This window comes from Elephas maximus, chromosome 1 (assembly GCF_024166365.1).
Source record: "Elephas maximus indicus isolate mEleMax1 chromosome 1, mEleMax1 primary haplotype, whole genome shotgun sequence".
NCBI classification, from domain to species: domain Eukaryota; kingdom Metazoa; phylum Chordata; class Mammalia; order Proboscidea; family Elephantidae; genus Elephas; species Elephas maximus.
In genome coordinates this window covers 190,649,180-190,670,869 of record NC_064819.1, presented here as the reverse complement: position 1 = coordinate 190,670,869, position 21,690 = coordinate 190,649,180, and the positions used below count along the sequence as shown (strand labels likewise).

Below are 21,690 nucleotides of genomic sequence, written 5' to 3'. Positions count from 1 at the left end.
ACTCCAGACTTCAAGAGGCATTTCTTGGGGTTCTTTGAAATCAAGTGTGATTGTGTTTCATTTGTGGGTTTATTTCCAATAACAAACAAGAGTCATAAATTTCAAAACCATAGACTATTTGGATTTGAAGGCAATGAGAATGAGAATTTATTAAGCATCTATCATGAGCTAAGGACCTGGTTAAAATTTTGATATTGTGTGAGGCATGCAACCTGGCAATTATTATTCCCATTTAATGTCTGTGGAAAGAGCTTGATAAACCGAGTTCAGAAAGTAAGGTATTCCTCAAACGTTTTCAAGATAATAAATGCTGGAACTAGAATCCTACCCCATGTCTTCAGTACTCCAAACCCTGGGTACTTCCACTTAGAGACTGTCCCAGACTAACTTTATCATTTTATTAAGAGATAACATTTACTTAAAAACAGGTGACCTTTTCAAGCTTTCATTGCTTTTTAGTGTGTAAGTCCTAGGCTATGGTACCAACTGACCTGAGTTGACCTGACCAAAGCCAAAACCAAAACCAAAACCAGATCCATTGCTGTCAAGTCGGTTCTGACTCCTAGCGACCCTACAGGACAGAGTAGAACTGCCCCATAGTTTCCAAGGAGCGCCTGGGGGATTCCAACTGCCAACCTTTTGGTTAGCAGCCATAGCTCTCAACCACTATGCCGCCAGGTTTTCCAAGTTGACCTGAGGCAAGTTAAAAACAACGCAAAAACTTCAGGCTCTGTGGAAGCTATTTATTTATTATAAAAAAAGATTACAAAGCAGAATTCTTCAATCTCAATGAATTTAAAACTCCAAATCTAGAGATGCATGTCTTACCTCACCCCTTTAGCTCTCACCACAGCTAACCTAGTAACTAGTCATATGCTTGAGGTTAGTGGCTCTTGTAAATAATATATTGTTAATTTAACAAGACTAACAAATGCCTGTCTATTGGCTTATGATGTATTTCCCGATTATATTTATTTGCTGCAGGTGAGTATCTGTTTCCACATGTAAGCATTTTGCCTTTTTTTTTTTTTTTATCAGAACCCCGCTATCATTTAAAACTTCCTGTTAGGTCTATTACCATTTAAAATTTCTCTTTGTTATTGTCAAATATTAATCTTTGCAATTAATTTAATTGAATAAGCTATTATTTATTTTTACTAATAAATTTTTCTTTTTTAGCCGTATCTGAAAAAGCTCAGCCACACAGTATGTACATTAATTTCATCTATATCACTTATATAATTTTTTTCAAAATATTTTCACCATTCTATATTTTCAATTTATGCTTTGAAATTTATGTTTCATTACAACCTATGCTTTGGAAATTATGCTACTTAAAAGTAAATAATTCTTGGTATATAATTTCAAGCAACCAAAACTTTTAAGGTTTTTCATATAAAATAAAATGATGTGAGAAGTTTTAAATAATTTTTTTCTCCATGACAGCATTTGCTCAAATCTGTTGCTGTTTTCTTCTTAACAAATCACTGGCCTAACCCACAGAGAATATTCATTGTATGCTAATTTACAACATTTTTGAACACCTGAAAATATTTTCTTTTTATTATTTGCAGAACAAAACATAACAAAACCGGAAAAGACCATTTCCCATGGTAAACCAGGTATTTTCAGGTGGTATTTGTAGTATCAAATTGTCTCTCAATGTTTTTGTTTTAGTAGATGAAAGAGTTTAGAGTAGAACTAGAATCAATTTGAGACAATTTGTCTCTTAAGTCAGAGAGCTCCTTAAAACATCTATATTTATAGTCATCTTCATAATGATTTTTGTACTGAGGACTTGACCAGACAGATGTAACCAGAGAGTCATCCCTTCTTATCAGACAATTAACTCAGTGCGACGAAGACCATCATCTGCCATCATGCAGATGGATGGGCTCCATATTTTATTATGTATTGTTTTGGGCAAGATATCTTTAGAAAACTTGTGATTCAGATTGGCTCATTCAAACATGATCATCTTAGATTCCAAACATTCCAGGAATGCTCAGGAAATCAACATTTCTCCCTGCTTTCTTCCTTCCCTCTTTCCTCCATCCATACCTCCCTTCTTTGTTTTCTTTTTATTACAAATCTTATATTTTGGAGAAAGTAGAGGTGAGGCAATGCACTTAGCTCATAAAGAGAGAGACAGAATTTCCCAAAATGAGGTTATTAATTAGTTCTTATTTAAGAAGCTAATTGAACAGAAATTAAATATCGAGGCTGCTCCAAACCTCTGTTACTCTAACATGTTGCCCTTCTTTCTAGCTAAATTGTTTACTTAGTATCATGAATATTGTTAGACCAGAAATCTGAAATAGTTAATAATATGCTTTTTCTAAACACATCTTAGAAAATCTTTTGCCTACATTTTTTACGTTGAACTTCAGCAAATCTGTTTCCGTGGTTTTGAGTGAGTTTTATTTGAAGACCTCATATCACTCTAGTATGTCTATGCTTCACAAAATACAAGATCCCAACAAAAGCAACTCTAAAGACAGCAGGGCCAGAGGATGAAGAGGTGGGAATTGCTGTCTGTATCAATACAAGCAAAGCCTTACAAACAACTTTAAAAAGAAACCAAACGAAGCCCATTTTCATCGAGTGAATTTCAATTCATAGCGACTCTATAGGACAGAGGAGAACTGCCCCATGGAGTTTCCGAGGAGTGGCTGGTGGATCCAAACTGCCAAGCTTTTGGCTAGCAGGCGAGCTCTAAACCACTGTGGCAAGAAACAACTTTTAGCACCTCCTAATTTAATCTGGTTTTGGGTAATTTAATCAATAATAAAACTGCATTATTTTCTCCACTGACACAAATGAAAACCATTTTGAGATGAAATACAGAGAGAGTTTAGCCTCTGAGTGTATAACGAAGTGCGTATCCCCATCTCTCCTTTAGTTCAACTATAACATCCATTCTCTTTAGATTATCTGTTTCCCACGGAAACTTTATAATTAGGATATTTAACCAGCCGATCCACTTCCACAGATGAGTGTTTGAGAAGTTTTACTTGATATAGGATCATTGCAATAATCTCTCTAATATGACTCAAATTTCCTTGACTACATCTGTAAGAGCATAGAGGACAGACGACGTCCCATGAATGGGAAATCCCCCAAAGTCCTAGCCCTCCTCCAGTTTTAAAGCTTAAGAAACTTGAATTTCCAGACTAATCCTGGGTTCCCAGGGGCATACCTGCACAAAAAAGATAAGAAATTGTTCCTTCCTTCTCTAATTCAATAATGAAAATGGGATATAATTTTTATAAAGCAATATCTCTGTGTAGATACATACAGTACAGTGAAGGCAAAAAAATAGAGATTGTATTACAGGTTAGGGGCAATTTGAATTAGGAAAACTTCTACAACACGATGTCTTCGAAGCATATCTGCAGGTGGACAAATTTTCTTTATGCTCTCATTCAATTTGAATAAAAGATATCACTTACTGTTTTACTGAGGAATCAGCTAAGTTATTCGCTGCATTCATGTTATTTCAAAAAGAACATAAAATATCAAGGTTGAAATATGTCACTGTTTAATACAGATGCATTCAAAATGTCTACTTGTGCTAACATTTTTTTCCTTTCACAGAAGGAAAAGTTGTCAAGCAGGTAAAAGCTGTTACAATTGAGAAACCAGGTAAATAAGTTTTTTTCATTTTTTTCTATTTATCAGATTTATGTTTTATGGATACACATATATCTTCATTGAAGCATGTAATCTTTCAGTACCATAAACATTAAGATTCTGAACTACTGTAAATAACTAAAAGATACACTTAATAAAATTAACAGTAGAAAATAGTGACAGTTTGTTTTTTAAAAATAAGATTGACCTAAATTTATATATAATTCATAAGGAAACTCATGTAAAAGATTGATTATAATGAACTTTTAGGTATTTCATCTCATTTTCAAACCAAATTTCCACAAATCCTAAAGGTTTAGCAATCTGAAACTTCCTGCTGTTTATAAATTAGGCGGAATAATTTCACTTCATGCAGGCATCACACAGAGTCTTGCAATTGTCTAAGACTTTAAATATGCCTCAAAGAAAGCTCAGCAGAACACAGAATATTACAGTAAAACAGTCAATCCTTGACTATTTCATATGAGAAAAAAATGGAGTGCACAGACTCTTGCAATTCCGGTGTTCTTTGCTGTAATGAGAAATAGAACTTGCAATAGGCTATTATTTCATGACAAAGAAATCTCATGCGGTCATTTTCACATTACCTCAATGACCATTGTACTCTATTCTAACCATTGCTTAAGCTCGTATTTCTCCTCTAAATTGCAACCTAAGGCCTTAATATAACCCCCTGAGTATCTCATTTAGTTATATGGATGCTTGAGGATTATGGAGAAACTAGCTCAATGTATTTGTATCCCAAATATATAGATTACTTTAAATTTTATATGCATTTTTTATGTCTTTCCTATCAGTTTGTAGATAAGCTGTTTGATTAATATATTGGCTGACAGTGAAATAATAGTGCTCAGAAAGAATGGGTTACACTTAAGCTAAGGTGAGAATCTGAAATTAAGCGTGGATAAACACAAACGGTAAAGAATTCTTTTATCCATGTTTTGTTCTCATCAATATACCATTTACTTTCCTCCATTCTCTACAGTCAAGCCTAAACCGTCAAGTAAGAAATGAAAAGAAAATCTATAAAGCATTGCTTGACTATTTTGACTTTAACAACTTGCTTTTCCAAAATTGTTGTTTTTAATGTTGCCTAAGCTTTTTTTTTTTTTAAGCTAATTTTTTTTTTTAAGCTAAATTATCTGCGTAAGTGATAAGTTAATCTTGTTGCTATGGCTTTGATTTAATGACCTTGCCTTTTGCTACTAATTAATGGTTCATTATAATTACACACAAAAAAATCTCTGGAAAATGTATCACTGTTATTAATGTCAAATGAACAAGTCCATACACTATAAAACATTGCTAATAAGAAGTAAGAGTAGTTGGGCAGTCTTCTGAACATCCATAATGAAAGTCCAAGGAAAACGAAATGATGCAAAGTTGTCAGTGTTACGAACCACATCGTGTTTTAATTTTTGTTTCCTTTAAGCTGCATTAATTTTTTTAAGCTTTTTTTTTTTTTAAGCTAATTTTTTTTTTTAAGCTAAATTATCTGCGTAAGTGATAAGTTAATCTTGTTGCTATGGCTTTGATTTAATGACCTTGCCTTTTGCTACTAATTAATGGTTCATTATAATTACACACAAAAAAATCTCTGGAAAATGTATCACTGTTATTAATGTCAAATGAACAAGTCCATACACTATAAAACATTGCTAATAAGAAGTAAGAGTAGTTGGGCAGTCTTCTGAACATCCATAATGAAAGTCCAAGGAAAACGAAATGATGCAAAGTTGTCAGTGTTACGAACCACATCGTGTTTTAATTTTTGTTTCCTTTAAGCTGCATTAATTGCCCTTTATAAAGACTTTGGTATTTAGAAACAGATTAAATTATAAAATTATATGTTGCCACTTGTCTATTAAAATTATGGAATTTTCTCATGAGTGTAGACTTTAAATATCTTCCATTTCACTGTATCAGGATGATATATAAATTATAGTGATAAAAAAAGGGAGTTTAAAATGTGACTGTTGAGTTCAGGAAGTTATAAAGACATGCCCACTGTTACACAGCTAGTAAACACATCCAAAATCATGTCAAAATTGTGATGTTGGTCTTCAAATGATATAAATTTGTGAAACACAAGATTGGATCAAGACGGGAGTAGCTACAGCTACATCTTCTCTGGCTGCTCTATTACAATTAGATTGACAAGATCCAAAAATGAATATGGGGAGAGTAGTCAGAATGACAGAGCCCTGGTGGCACAGTTGAACAGACACTAACCAAAAGGTTGGCAGTTTGAATCCACCAGCTGCTCCTTGGAAACCCTATGAGGCAGTTCTACTCTGTCCCATAGGGTCACCCACTATGGGCTGGAATCAGCTGGAAGGCAATGGGTAGTCAGAAGGACATATAGGCAATTCAAAAAATAAATAAGTCTATGGAGTCTAATTAGAACACATTCACACCCTAGAACCTGTTGTATGTATTTTGATTATATGTTTTATGCTTTCTCATATTCTAACATAGAGATACTGGTATTATTCATTTATACAGTCACTTTAATATAATTTTCCAATGCTGTTATTATCACAGTTTGATAACTTGAATATTGGCTTCATAATTTTCTTTTATTGTTCATGCTTATTTAATACTAAGATTTATACAAATTAATGGAAATTCGTTCTTAAATGTGAGGGCTGATAAGTCAGAAATCTGTAGGGCAGGCTGGGAAGTCAGGCAAGAGTTGATGTTGTAGTTGAGTCTGAAATTTGTAGGGCCGCCTGAAAGGCTGGAAACTCAGGCAGAATTTCTATTACAGTCTGATTAGCTTCCTAGAACTGCCATTACAAAAATATTACAAAATGGATGAGTTTAAAGAACAGAAATTTATTTTCTCCCAATTCTGGAGGCTGTTAGCTTGAATAGAGAGCATCAGCGGAGCTATACTCTCTTGCTGTCAGCCCTAGGGAAAGATTGTTTCCTGACTTACAGCTTCTGGCATGGCTGGGCATTTCTTAGTGTTCCTTGGCTTGTAGATGGGTACAGGCAGTCCCTCGATTACAAAAGGGTTTTGTTCCTAAGTCTATCTTTAAGTCGCATTTGTATTTAAGTAGGAACAGTTAGGTACCATTCCTATCTAACCTTCAGGCCCGCAATGTGGAGTGAAACGATGGTGCCGGGGCCAGTGGACTATGGGGCTGGTCTTCTCCAAGCACTGAGGGAGGCAGGTGTGTGTGGGTCCTCTGCTCGCTGCTGCGGTTTGTGGCTGGGTGCACCACGTCACAGGGTTCCGTCCACCATCGGTGGCCGCCCAAGGACCCACTGCAACTCCTGGATAGGTGGGAGAAGCATGGCCCATGTGAGATCCCAGGGGCCAGAACACTGAGTCATTTTTTTCCTGATAGGCTTTACTGGGGTTGGTTTGTAACTACGGGTTGTACGTAAATCAGACTTCGTAACCCGGGGACTGCCTGTGCTCACATACTGTCTTCACCCTGTGTGTGACTCTATTTCTGTTTCTATCCTTCTCTTTTATAAAACACCTCTCAACAGGTATGAGGATTAGGATCCACCCTTTTCTGGTATGACTTCATTAACTTAACAAAACACACACACAAAAAAATTTCCCCATACAAGGTTCACACCTACCCCTGCAAGAGTTAGGACTCCAACATATATTTTTGGGTGACACAATTCAGTCTATAGTACAGTGTTCAGGCAGAATCCCTTGTTTTCAGAGCAACCTCAATATTTGCTCTTAGGACCTTCAACTGATGGAATGAGGCCCACTTCCATCATGGAGAGTATCTCCTTTATGTAGTCATCTGACTATAAATGTTAATCATATTTATAAAACACCTTCCCAGCTACATTTCAACTAGTGTTTGACCAAACAATTGAGCACCATAGCCTGGTCAAGGTGACACATAAAATAACCCATCACAGCTATGAATCCCTAATTTACAATTATCCAGCTTAGCCAACACAGGTGCCACAACTTCCCATTTACTTCATTGTTGCAGCATGATGTTGGGGGAAAAAAATGGAGCTTTTAGCAAATCTCCAGGTTTAGAAGTAAGGAAGAGGAAGAAAGTTAAACATCAAGAATAGCTCAGGAGGACTAAACCTGAGGTTATTAGTAAGAACTGACACTTGGCCTGTTTTAATATCTGCTCTATTTCCAAATATTCTCTAGCACCACTCAAAATTACCCATACTACATAGCTTCATTTAAAATTTCACTTTTGAAGAGAGAGAGAGAAATCTCTCAATCAATTTTTTAATTCAAATAGCATTCGGAGAGTTAAAAGGACGTTAATTATTCACACATTATTTGACTCTAGTTGTCATGACTTAGTCCTAGACTCAGTTGAGATTCAGCTATGAAAGTTCTAACTGAAACTGGAAAGGGAAGGTGGTAGAGGAAAATGAAAAATAAAAATAGATGGTACTTTCTGAAATGGGACAGACCCAGGTTACATATTCAATAAGAGATTAAATCTAGTACTAAATTTCTTCTGACCTGGCAAGAAAGGAACTGAAAGGAGTCAGAGAGGTGAAAAGAGGAGTTGGTATATGTCAAAGACAAAAATCATCTACCCTAAAATATTCCCAAGTAAAGACTAGACCTTCAACACAGAAAGAAAGGAAAAAAAAAAAAATCTTTTCCTTCTTGTTCTCTTCTTTGTTACACTTGTTACATCTTCTTCTTACACCTCCTGACCACAAAAGGCTCAGTACCCTGGTACTTACCTTCTAACTTTACAGTAAGGGAAGGCCTTTTGCAGGTGTCCTGAGAATGACTCAGACGTGTTTATAAGGCATTTTTATGGCAAGATGCTTCCTGCCTTCCAAGCTACAAGCGAATGACTGTGGAGGCATTCCTGCTGTGTAACTGAGGATAGCCTGCAAACACGTAAATAAGAAAATGCTTGCTACACAAGGAAACCACAGATTACCAGCTAATTTTGATTTATCTTTCTAGAAAATGTTGAACGTCAAGAAAAAGAACTTCCATCTCTAAAAACAGGTATTTTTTCACTTTTGTTTTATATTTTCTCTTTATTCAAATTTTTTTAATTTAAAAATCAATGCAAAATATATAAGTGCTTTTCACTGTATTTACTGGAAATTTTTTTACTTTTGTAGCATAATCTAGTTTATCTGGCAGGTGGGCTATGGTAATGATGTCAATTTTAAACATTTTGCTAAATAATATACGATACATAAATGGATTGTGAAACGTACAACTATAATACAGCAATATTAAAATATTAGCAAAGTAGAATTTTCTTTTGTGATCCATAAGCCCCTTCCAAAACTTTTAATATTTTATTATTATCAATATCAACATTATTTATCATGCCAATGAAGCTGACTTACAGTTGATAACAGTTTTAAAAAATATTCTATCTCGCTAAATGTATTTCACTGAGAATGAATGGTAAACTTCACCTTGATTTATTTTCTTAAAATAGAAGTTATACCATTCTATAGGAGTTATCTTAATTCTTTTAAAATGTTATTCTATTTTTAAAATATGGAATATTTTACTTAGTTTAAAACCTAAGGCATATAGGAGGCTATACTGTGGAAATATCCCTTCCACTCTTGTTCCCTATTCAACCAATTCACATTCCTAAAATATTCACTAATGCCCCATAGGTAATTACTATTATTTCTTAATGTACCTTTCTGGTGTGCATATGCAAATATAAAAAAAAAAGTTACTATTGAGTCGATTCCAACTCATATATATATATAGTCTCTTTTCTTTATTCTTACACAAATCATGATATACTATAAATAGCTCTGCCCCTTCATTTTTCTATTTAAGAATGTATAGTGATTTTTTTAAATATATCAGCACATAAAAAGTTTTCTCATTGATAGTTTTTTTTAATTTTATAGTTGTACACAATTTATTTAATGAGTCTTGGATTGATGTATGTTTAAGTTGGGGAGCCCTGATGGCACCATGGTTAAGCAATCGATTGCTAACTGAAAGGTCTGTGGTTCTAATCCATCAGCGGCTCCATGGGAGAAAAGACCTGGAGATCTGCTCCCGTAAAGATTACAGCCTAGGAAACCCTATAGGGCAGTCCTACTCTGTTACGTAGGGTCACTATGAGTCAGAGTCGACTCAACAGTATACAACAACAACGTAATAAATAATATCTACCTGTCTAGTTTGTTACATTTACCTGTGGAGTGAAATTCCTTAAAATAGAATTTTTGAGTGAAAAGGTATGTTCAATGCAAATTCCTAAATATTCTCAAAAAAGATTGTATAATATTCCCACTGCTAATGGAGTTAGTTGTCTAATTTTGAATGGTTCAAATCCCTCGCAGGTACGGCCAGAATGTTGTCTACTTTTTATAAATACATAGATATTATGTCTACTACTACTGTTAATTGCCATCAAGTCATTTCCAACTCATAGTACATGTACAACAGAACAAAACACTGCCTGGTCCTGCACTATCCTCACAATTGTTATGCTTGCAGCCACTGGGTCAATCCATCTCGTTGAGGGTCTTCCTCTTTTTAGCTGACCCTGTACTTTACCAAGCGTGATGTCCTTCTTCAGGGGCAGTCTCTCCTGATAACATGCCCAAAGCATGTGAGACAAAGTCTTGCCATCTTTTCTTCTAAGGGGCATTCATGTTGTACTTCTTCCAAGACAGATTTGTTCATTCTTTCGGTAGCTCATGATACATTCAATAGTCTTTGCCAACTTCATAATTCAAAGACATCAATTCTTCGGTTTTCTTTCTTCATTGTCTAGCTTTAGCATGCATATGAGATGATTGAAAAGACCATGGCTTGGGTCAGGCGCACCTTAGTCCTGAAAGTGACATCTTCACCCTTTAACACTTTAAAGAGGTCTTTTACAGCAGATTTGCTGAATGTAATATGTTGTTTGATTTCTTGACTGCTGCTTCCGTGGGTGTTGGTTGTGGATCCAAGTAAAATGAAATCCTTTACAACTCCAATCTTTTTCCTTTTATCATGTTGCTTATTGTCCAGTCGTGAGGGTTTTTGTTTTCTTTATGTTAAGGCGCAATTCACACTGAAAACTGTAGTCTTTGATCTTCATTAGTGAGAGCTTCAAGTCCTATTCACTTTCAGCAAGCAAGGTTGTGTCATCTGCATATTGCAGGTTGCGAATGAGACTTCTAATTCTGATGCCGTGTTCTTCTTCACATAGTCCAGCTACTCTGATTATTTGCTCAGCATACAAATTAATAACTATGGTGAAAGGATACAAGCATGATGCACACTTTTCCTAATTTTAAACCATGCAGTAACCCCTTGTTCTGTTTGAACACACCTACCTCTTGGTCTATGTACAGGTTCCACATGAGCATAATTAAGTGTTGTGGAATTCACGTTCTTTGCAATGTTATCCATAATTTGTTATGATCCATGTAGACAAATGCCTTTGCATAGTCAATAAAGCACAGGTAAACATCTTTCTGGAATTCTCCCCTTTCAGTCAAGATCCATCTGACATGAGCAATGATATTGCTTTTATGTCCTCTTGTGAATCCAGCTTGAATTTTTGGCAGTTCCCTATGAATACACTGCTGCAACCCCTTTTGGGTGATCTTCAGAAAATTTTACTTGCATGTGATATTAATGATATTGTTTGATAATTTCTGCATTCTGCTGGATCATCTTTCTTTGGAATGAGCAGAAACATGGCTGTCTGCCAGTTAGTTCATCAGGTAGCTATCTTCTAAATTTCTTGGCATAGACAAATGAACGCTTACAGGACTGCATCCATTTGTTGAAACATCTCAATTGGTATTCTGTCAATTCCTGGAGCCTTGTTTTTTGCCAGTGCCTTCAGTGCATCTTGGACTTCTTCCTTCAGAGTTCCTGATCATATGCTACCTCCTGAAATGGTTGCGCATCAACCAATGCTTTTTGGTACAGTGAATCTGTGTATTCCTTCCATCCTTTTTTGATACCTCCTGTGTTGTTTAATACTTTTCCTGTAAAATCCTTCAATATTCCAACTGAAAGCATGAATTTTTCCCTTCAGTTCTTTCAGCTTAAGAACTGCCAAGCGTGCTCTTCCCTTTTGGTTTTCTAACTTTAAGTCTTTGCAGATTACATTATAATACTTTGTCTTCTCAAGCCATCCTTTGAAATCTTCTGTCCATCCCTTTTACTTCACCATTTCTTCCTTTCACTTTAGCTACTCGATGTTCGAGAGCATGTTTCAGAGTCACTTCTGACATCCATTTTGGTATTTTCTTTCTTTCCTGTCTTAATGACCTCTTGCTTTCTTCATGTATGATGTCCTTGATGTCATTCCACAAGTCATCTGGTCTTTGGTCATTAGTATTTAATGAGTCAAATCTTCTTGAGATGGTCTCTAAGTTCAGGTGGAATATACTCATGGTCATACTTTGGCTCTCCTGGACTGGTTCTAGTTTTCTTCAACTTTAACTTGAACCTGCATGTAAGCAATCAGTAGTCTTTCCAGAGTTGGCCCCTGGTCTTTTCTAACTGATAATATTGAGCTTTTCTGTCATCTCTTTCTACAGATATAGTCAATTTGATTCCTGTATATTCCATCTGGTGAGTTCCACATGTATCATCATCATTCATGTTGATGAAAAAAAGTATTTGCAATGAAAAATTATTGTTTGTAAGTTCTATCATGTGATTCTCCAACATCGTTTCTGTCACCAAGGCCATATATTCCAACTAATGTTCCTTCTTCTTTGTTTCCACCTTTCACATTCCAATCACCAGTAATTGTCAATGCATCTTGATTGCATGTTTAATCAATTTCAGACTGCAGAAGTTGGTAAAAATCTTAAATTTCCTCACCTTTGGCATTAGTGGTTGGTGCATAAGCTTGAATAATAGTCATATTAACTGCTCTTCCCTGTAGGCATGTTGATATTATCCTATCACTGACAGTGTTGTACTTCAAGATACATCTTAAAATGTTCTTTAGATGGTGAATGCAATGCCATTCCTCTTCAGTTTGTCATTCTGGCATCAAAGATTATATGATTTTCCAATTCAAAATGGGCAATACCAGCCCGTTTCAGGTCACTAATACCTAGGATATTGATGTTTATGCATTCTATTTCATTTTTGATGACTTCCAATTGTCCTAGTTTCATACCTGGTACATTCCACGTTTCTACTACTAATGGATTTTGCAACTGTTTCTTCTCTTTTTTGAGTCATGCCACATCAGCAAATGAAGGTCCTGAAAGCTTGACTCCATCCACGTCATTAAGGTCGACTCTACTTTGAGGAGGCGGGTCTTCCCCAGTCCTTTTTTGAGTGCCTTCCAACCTGAGATGTTCATCTTCTGGCACTATATCAGACAAGGTTCCACTGCTATTCATAAGGTTTTCACTGGCTAATTTTTTTTCCAGAAGTAGACCACCAGGTCCCTCTTCCTAGTCTGTCTTAGTCTGGAAGCTCATCTGAAACCTGTCCACCATGGGTGGCCCTGCTGGTATTTGAAATACTGGCAGCATAGCTTCCAGCATCACAGTAACATGCAAGCCAACACAGTACGACAAACTGACAGACATGTAGGGGATATTATGTGTAAGACTGATTAATTAATGTTTTGTTCAATTAATTTCAGAAGAGAAGGTATATTGGGGAAACAGAGAATGTATTTAGTTGGTATGGTTTTCTGTTTTTCACCTACTACTCCTTTATTTTCCCCGAGAGTTTGTAAAGACAACTCCTTCATTCATAATTCTGGATTGAGAGAATTTAAATTATTAGTATTAATATTAATATGTATTCTCAAAGGAAAGTGGCAGAGTATACATTTTGAGCCACTCAGAAAGAGGAGAGAGTGTATATTGTAAGCTTTCATATTGCATAAATAAAAAATGAGATTTTACAGGAATAAAGAAGAGATCAAAAAGGCTATCGCTTTACAACTTGTTTTACTGAGAACTCACTGAGAATATGACTTAAAAATTACTCAAAATTCATTGTGTATTGCTCATTTTAATATAATTTAAGCTTTGTTGCTATTTTACCAGAAAAAAAACTGGAACAGGAAATGTATAAAGGGTTGATATTTTAACTCCAGATAAAAAATTATCACTCATTTTCTCTTCTTTTCCTTTACTTTCTAGACAAACCCAAACCAACTTCAAGTAAGTGCACCATTTTAAAATTTTTAGAATACGCCATTTTATTGTTTTAACTTTTTAAAACCTTCGAGTTGTACATGTGGTAGCATAATGTATGCTATGTTTATTAGTGCAGTAGTTGTTACACTATTACCTATGCAAGGGATTTTGGTGGAAAAAAGAGAGTGTATGTTATATTCATTAATCCTTGTACGTGTATTTACTGAGCACTTATTAGATGGCTTACACCACCCCAAGATATGTAGAGAAATGGCCAAAATGTTCTCTGTTGCCATACGTACATGAGTAGTCAATCCTTTTACAATGATAACTAGTATGTATGAGGGGAAAAAAAAAAAGTAGTTGTATCTCTCTTTTATATATGTTCAGTTGTTAATTAGGATGTATTGAATAAACACAGTATGAAGATCCCTCTAATAGTCACCTTAGGAGTTCAAAAATTCACTTGTCCTCAATTTGACACATAAATAGCCTTTTACCTTCTTATTTTTCAAAGCCTAGAGGTGTATTGTTTTTAGTAATTCAGAATCACTGTTTTATTTTATTTGATGTTTGAAATAATAATTTTCAAATGCAGCCACGAACAATGAAACTGTTTAATATTATTAAAATATGAATCAGACTTTACTGTGGGGTAAAAATATGTGCATTTCTCTCAAAAGTGTAACTAGAATATCTAAAGTTTTTAAATGCCAAAGACTAACCTGTCTCCCTAACAGTGTTATGAGAGATTCCTTAAAAATGTAGCTACAATTTTCTTCTGAATAGATTCCATGCAAATTTTAAGTCATTATATTTTGCCTTTGAGTTATAGAAAATCTCTAGTATGTTTAATTTTTAATTAATATTGCTACTTATGTGAAAAGTATTAAAAAAAATGAAGACTTTTGATTTGAAACTGGAATTCTAATATGACATATTACCATAAAATCATTCTGAGTACTCTTGTTTGTGAAACAATATTCATTTTTTCCATGTTCATTATCATAAGATATTTTAATCAGTTTTTCTTGAATTTTGGAAATATCTTCCAAAACAGTTATATGTATGGCTATTAAATCTATCAGATTTATAAAAAGCATTGATATTTTTATAAACATGTTTCTTACATTTTTAGAGAAGTTTTATTTTCTGCCAATATTATCCTTTAAATTCACTTGTAAGGGAAAAATGATTTTTAAATTGCCAGGTTATATTTAGGAATATTATTAATCTATGAAAACAGCGAAGGAGCCAAAAGAAGTCTGGTTCAGTATTATCACAGGCTGAAGACAAATATCATTTTATGTCTTGTTTCCGTTTCCAGACCTTAGTCATCATGAATTGAATTTGTTTCTGTGATGTTTTTGAACCTCTTCCCACAACCCTACCAAACTGCACTTAATACAGTATCTCATCAATGGAGTTGCTTTAATGAATATTCACTAAATGAATATATGTAAGCATCTGTGAAGATCAAGTTAAAAGTTTGCATAATAGAGATTTGTGGATGAATTTGTAATTAAGAAAAACGACCAAAGGATTTAGAATTGATTAACTCTACACATTCAAATAAACAGTTTTACATTAGTCTGGAGTGGTTCCATCTTTAAAATAGATGTCTAGGTACAGCTTTTAGAAGTATTAATTATCAGTATTTATTTCCCATTTTGAGTTTGTGTGTCTTTTGGAATTGAATAGAAAATTTCTGCAGATAAAACTCAATTGTTGTTGAAATACAAACTATCCTTTTTCTCTTCTTTTTATTCTTCTCCCTATTTTAATACTCTTTTCTCAAGAAAGAACATCAGAAATCACAGAATCAGGTAAATATTTACTCTCCCAGAGGATGTAACATAGTGATCTGGCAACTGTATGGACTTTGAGGTTAGATCTAAGTTTGAGTCTCTGTCTAGCTTTGAAATGTTTGGGAAAATACCTTTGCTGCTCAGATTTCTAGTTTCCTCTTCTATAGAACAAGCATAATGACTTAAGTCTGGATGTAAGGATTAAATAAAACAACACATGTAATTTCCCCACCATATTTTTGGTGGTTGTTCAATAATTATGGGTTCCCTTCTCCTTTGTCTGAAAAATGTTGTTGAAGAAAGTCATCTAACCAAACTTTATTTTGAAAACTACGTGTGTCTACATTTTGCTTGGAAATATTGTGTGCTTTTTCATTGTTTTAATTCATTAATTTAGTCAAGCCCTGATTCCTGAAGATAACAATAGGAAATTTATATATCTATCCTACTGTTTCTACTTTTATATTATTAATAAATTCATGACTTACATTAGCCTCACTTCAAAGCATGCCAAAAAAAAACCTAAAAAGTTGGCAGGGGGAGTGCTATGCCATACTGATGACTAAATGTAAAAACAGAAACAAAACACAACAAAAATATATGTTCTCACACATGGAAGGGAGAATCATCCCCCACATATTGAAATAGTAGAGCCCTGATCTTTGTCCACACATGGGATTAAGCAAGTTTCATCTACAATTGTTTACTCCAAATCTTGAGTAAATAAACTCTGTTTTTTAAGATCGTGATTTCTTTTCTTCCCCAGGGAAGAAAAAAATTGAAAAATCTGAAAAGGAAAAGAAAGGTAAAGAAGATATTTTGAGACATAGACATCATATTAGCAATAAAATAAAATAATCCAAAATATGTAATTGTACAGACTGTATGACTTAAAAAAACTATGAAAATCTGGATACTGATTTTATAGCATGCATCAGAACTGCAGTTCATTGTAGTGTTTTCTATTCAAAAAGTATAGATGTTGCATTATTATTAGAAATTTAGGTAATTAGGAATTTAGATGCTAAATTAGGAATTAAATAAATGTAACAGAACAGAATTCTTTTGATATTACTTCTGAATTGTTAATATTGACTATAAAAGTTTTTTTCCGACCCTTATTTTAGGAAGAACTTGTTAATAAATATAGTATTTTACTCTAAATTATCATTATTTCTCTACAGAAAAAACAGAAACCAAGCACCTTAAAGAAGAAAAAGGTAATTTTTTAAAAAGAATCTGGAATATAATGCTTTTTATCTATAACGTGTACAAATAGAACTTTTATTAATATGCGTGATGAGTGCTGGTCCGATTAAAGGAATAAATGTGGTAGCCTTGTTATGGCAGTGCAAAGGATTATGTAGATGGCAGGCCAAGCCACACAAGTGCTGCTGCCATTGGTAAGTAATCAGTCAGATGCTACATCACAGTTCTGCTTCTTCTACCAATGCTGTATTTATTTATTTACTGAATTACAGAATATATTAATCACTAATTTTCAACTTAATTGTATAGAAAATTTACACAGTCCTTAATCATCAAAAAAATTTTTATTGGATCAGGAAGAATTCATTCTTAGACTTATCAAAACAATTGTCAATAACTAAAAAGAGAGGACATTACAAATGAACCAATAGAAATAAAGAAAATTAGGATAAAATATTATGAACAAATATATGAAAACAAACTGGGTAACATAGATGAAATGGACAAATTCTTAGAAGCATACAACCTACTCAAACTGACTCAAGAGGAAATAGAAAATCTCAACCAACACATGAGAAATGATAAGATCAAATCGGTGGTCAAAAACCTCCCAACGAAAAATAGTCCTGGACCAGATGGCTTCACTGGGGAATTCTACCAAACATTTAGAGAAGAATTGACACCAATACTGTTTAAACTCTTCCAAAAGACAGAGAAGAAAGGAATATTCCCTAATTCATTCTATGAAGCAAACGTAACCCTGATACCCAAATCAAAAAAAGACACCACCAAAAAAAAAAAAAGAAGAAGAAGAAAGAAAACTACAGGCCAATATCTCTTGTAGAATATAGTTACAAAATTTCTCAATAAAATACTAGCAAAGAGAACCCAACAGCATATTAAAAGAGTCATACACCATGACCGAGTGGAATTTACTCCAGGAATGCACGGATGATTCAACATTAGAAAATCGGGGTAATACACCGATCAATAGAACAAAGGAAAATAATCACATGATCATCTCTAAGGATGAAGAAAAAGCATCTGATAAAATCCAACACCCTTTCTTAATGAAAACCCTAAAGAAGATTGGAATAGAAGGGAAAATTTTCACTATGATTCAGGGCATATATGAAAAGCCAACAGCCAGCATAATACTTAATGGAGAAAGACTTAGAGATTTCTCCTTGAGACTGGGAACAAGACAAAGGTGCCTGCTTCATCGCTTCTGTTTAATATTGCATTAGAGCTCCTAACCAGAACAATAAGACAAAGAAAAAAAAAATAAGTGTACAGATTGGAAAGGAAGCAGTAAAATTACCCCTATTTGTGGATGAAATGATCCTATATATCAAAAGTCCCAAAGAGCCCCCGAGAAGACTTCAAAAGCTAATAGAGGAATTTAGCAAAGTTGCAGGGTATAAGGTAAACAAACAAAAATCAGTTGGGTTTCGACACACCAGAAATGAGAAATCTGAAAGGGAAATTAGGGAAACAATTCCATTTACAATACCACATAAAGAATAAAATACCTAGGAATAAATCTAACCAGGGACATGAAGGATTTATGCAATGAAAACTATAACGTGTTACTAAAAAAGATTAAAGAAGACTTAAATAAATGGAAAGATCTTCTGTGTTCATGGATTGGAAGACTTAAGATTGTTAAGATGTCAATACTACCCAAAGCGATCTCAAGATTCAATGCAATCCCAAACAAAATTCCAGCAACCTTCAGAAACAGGAATTCCAATTTTCCAACAGAAATAGAAAAACCAATCCACAACCTTTATAAGGAATGGCAAGAGGCCCCAGATAGCTAAAACAATGTTGAAAGAAAAGAACAAAGTAGGAGAATGCACACTTTCTGATTTTAAAACAGACCGTTCAGCCAGGGAGCCCTGGTGGCACAGTGGTTAAGAGCTTGGCAGCTGACCAAAAGGTTGGCAGTTTGAATCCGTCAGCCACTCCTTGGAATTCCTATGGAGCAGTTCTACTCTGTCCCATAGAATCAACTATGAGTTGGAATTGACTTAATGGTAGAATGACTTAAAGGTAGAATGGCTAAGATAAAAAAAAAATGTTGGAAAGGATATGGGGAAATTGGAAACCTTATCCATTGCTGGTAGGAATGCAAAATGGTACAGCTATAGTGGAAAATACTGTGGCAGTTCCTCAAAAAATTAAAAATAAAACTACCATATGACCCAGCAATTTCACTCCCAGGTATATACCCAAAAAACCTGAAAGCAGAGACTCAAAAAGAGACCTGTACACCAATGTTGATTGCAGCACTATTCACAATAGCCAATACATGGAAACAACTGTCCATCAACAGATGAACAGATAAGCTAAGCATGGTACATACACACAATGAAATACTACTCAGCCAGTAGGAGAAATGAAGTCTTGATAAATGCTGCAGTATGGATAGAGCTTGAAGACATTATGCTGAGAGAATAAGCCAATCATGAAAGGACAAATATTGTATGACTTCACTTATATAAAAAGAAGAGGCAAATGTATAGAGACCAAAGTTTATTGGTGGTTACCAGAGGTTGCAGAGAAGGGGAAAAAGAGGGATTAACGGTGATGGAAAAATCACGTTGATTAAGGGTATTGCACTGCCAATTATTGTAATTGCTGTCAATAAGTTGTACACCCGTAAAAAGTTCCTTTGGCAAAGGTTGTGTGGTAGATATATTTATGACGAAAAAATTAAAATAGCAGCTGCTGAGGCTGCCTGTGTACAGACAAATTCCTCGTGGGATCTGGTTCTTGGTTTGGAGGTTTAGGGTCATGTTTTCATGGGATATTCCAAATAACATGTTTAGTGCTTCTGTTCTATCTCCTAGTTCATTGCATAGTGCTGGGGTCTTAAAGCTTACGAGCAGCCATCCAAGGCATGACAATTGGTCTCTATTCACCTGGAACAACAGAGCGAGAAGGAGAGTCAGGAATAGGAGGAAGATATGGAATGTGTGACTAATTGCCTCCATGAACAACTGCCTCTTTTACCATGAGACCAGAAGAACTGGATGGTGCCTGGCTACCATCACTGAACATTTTGATCAAAGATTCCATAAAAGAATCCTGATCAAAAGGGGGAAAATGTAGAACAGACTTTCAAAGTTTCCTGGACTCTAGACTTTATGGAGCCATGGAGGGTGGATAAACCCCTGAAACTAATGCCCTGAGATAATCTTTAAACCTTAAATCAAAAATATCCCCCGAAATCATCTTAAAACCTAACAATTGTTTAGTTTAACTAGTAAAAAAAATGCCTTCCTTGAGCATTACACATTTTTACCTACATGGAATCAGATTGACAACAGCAACTGAAAAGGTTAGATAGAAACCTTAGAGGCCAGTGAGTTTATGTTGATGAGGGAGTAACCACTCAGAAAAGGAGGGTGTGAATAGGTATACAATCCTAAAAATGCTATAATTGTCACTAAATTGTACATGTAGAAACTGTTGAATTGGTGTAGGCTTTGCTGTGTATATTCTTAACAAGAAATAAAATTTAGGAGAAAAAAGACTCTTTTTCTGGTATCTCCAAATTCAGTTAATCAGAATGACCCATTGTCCATGGATTCTAGTTAATTTAAATACTTTATAATTGCTGTGTTGATTTTATACCTCCATTCTCATGAGTAAAACAATCTTTTATAGGTAATATTAATTTTTGTGAAGTGTTCGTTGGATAGTAGAGAAAATTTTTGAAAGGCATTCTGAGAAAATAGTTACAATGTTTAAATGCTTAGAGTTGAAGCGAGCCAAAATTTTTATGAAGTTATTTTTAAAAATTGTATTTTTAATTTACATTTTTCTTATAAACAGCCCTGACAAGCAAAGAAAGTCTTCAATCACACAACGTGACAAAAGGTAATCATGAACACTCTAAATATGCGAATGCTATTACCTGAATTATGTTAGCCCTTTAATATTGACACTAAATGGTATTTTAAACCAAGGATGTTTAGAAGCTATACATCTCTGCTAATAGCGGAGAAGGTGGACCCAGTGCTGCCGAGTCAAAGGTGGAGAAGTAGAAAATCTAGCTGGAAGCTTACATTTCAATGGAAATCTAGAAAATGTAGAGATATCATTGCTATTAACATAAACATTCAATAAAATATTCCAGTATACAGCAGGAGAAAAAAATTCTCTATTTCAAAAACTTTTAAAACATTAGTAGTGTCAAAAATTATATACTGTAGAGTGAAAGCAGATATAACTGAGATTTATTTTACAGCCTATGACTAAATAAAATACATGTTTTTATAAAATATAAAAATTGTCCCACTGAATTAATTCAACCTAGACACAAAGTAAGTGGTGGAGGGCAAGTGCCAACATGCACATGACAAGTAGATGACCTTTTCCTAAAAAGAGAAAGATCTATTTGGGGACATTGATTACTATAAAACTATAAATAAAGGTTGTTTATGAATTATATAGCATGGGTCGCATAATTTTAGGCAAACTCAATTAATTGAAAGTGCATTTTAAATTCTAAGGCTCTAAATAAACAAGACTTAACTGAGTCAATTATTTTCCATTCATGCAAAATAGATCTCCAATGGGGGGAGAAAAATCCTTGCTTTTCATCGTCTCCTTCTTGTAGCTTACTGTAATAACTGTAATATTTATGCCTAAAATGACAAGACAACATATCTAGACATATAATTTAGCTATATAATTATTATTAATTTAGCATAGAATTACCAGTAATATTTCAGGATAAAATTTAGAATAAGAGAACAAAAAAATTTGCAGATCGATATAAAGACACTCAATTTTATATCTGAACTTTCTCCAAAATATTGCTTAATATATTGAGATAATCTGCCAGAAAAATAAAAAAAGAAATCAATTACTTAGAAACATTGTAGCTAAATCCTTTTCAAGTACTAATTCACTTAACCTT

The 21,690-nt window shown here is 34.3% G+C and overlaps 1 protein-coding gene across 1 annotated transcript in view; it reads left to right on the top strand.

Moving 5' to 3' along the window:
- Positions 1-20,686, top strand: part of TRDN (triadin) — a 354,043-nt gene extending 333,357 nt beyond the window's left edge. Inside the window, exons 28-35 of the mRNA XM_049874135.1 lie at positions 1,180-1,206; positions 1,575-1,622; positions 3,598-3,645; positions 4,640-4,657; positions 8,591-8,635; positions 13,744-13,764; positions 15,540-15,566; positions 20,601-20,686. Of these exons, the coding sequence (XP_049730092.1) occupies positions 1,180-1,206; positions 1,575-1,622; positions 3,598-3,645; positions 4,640-4,657; positions 8,591-8,635; positions 13,744-13,764; positions 15,540-15,566; positions 20,601-20,686 (320 nt within the window). The remainder of the gene's footprint in view (positions 1-1,179; positions 1,207-1,574; positions 1,623-3,597; positions 3,646-4,639; positions 4,658-8,590; positions 8,636-13,743; positions 13,765-15,539; positions 15,567-20,600) is intronic.
- Positions 20,687-21,690: the final 1,004 nt, after the last annotated feature.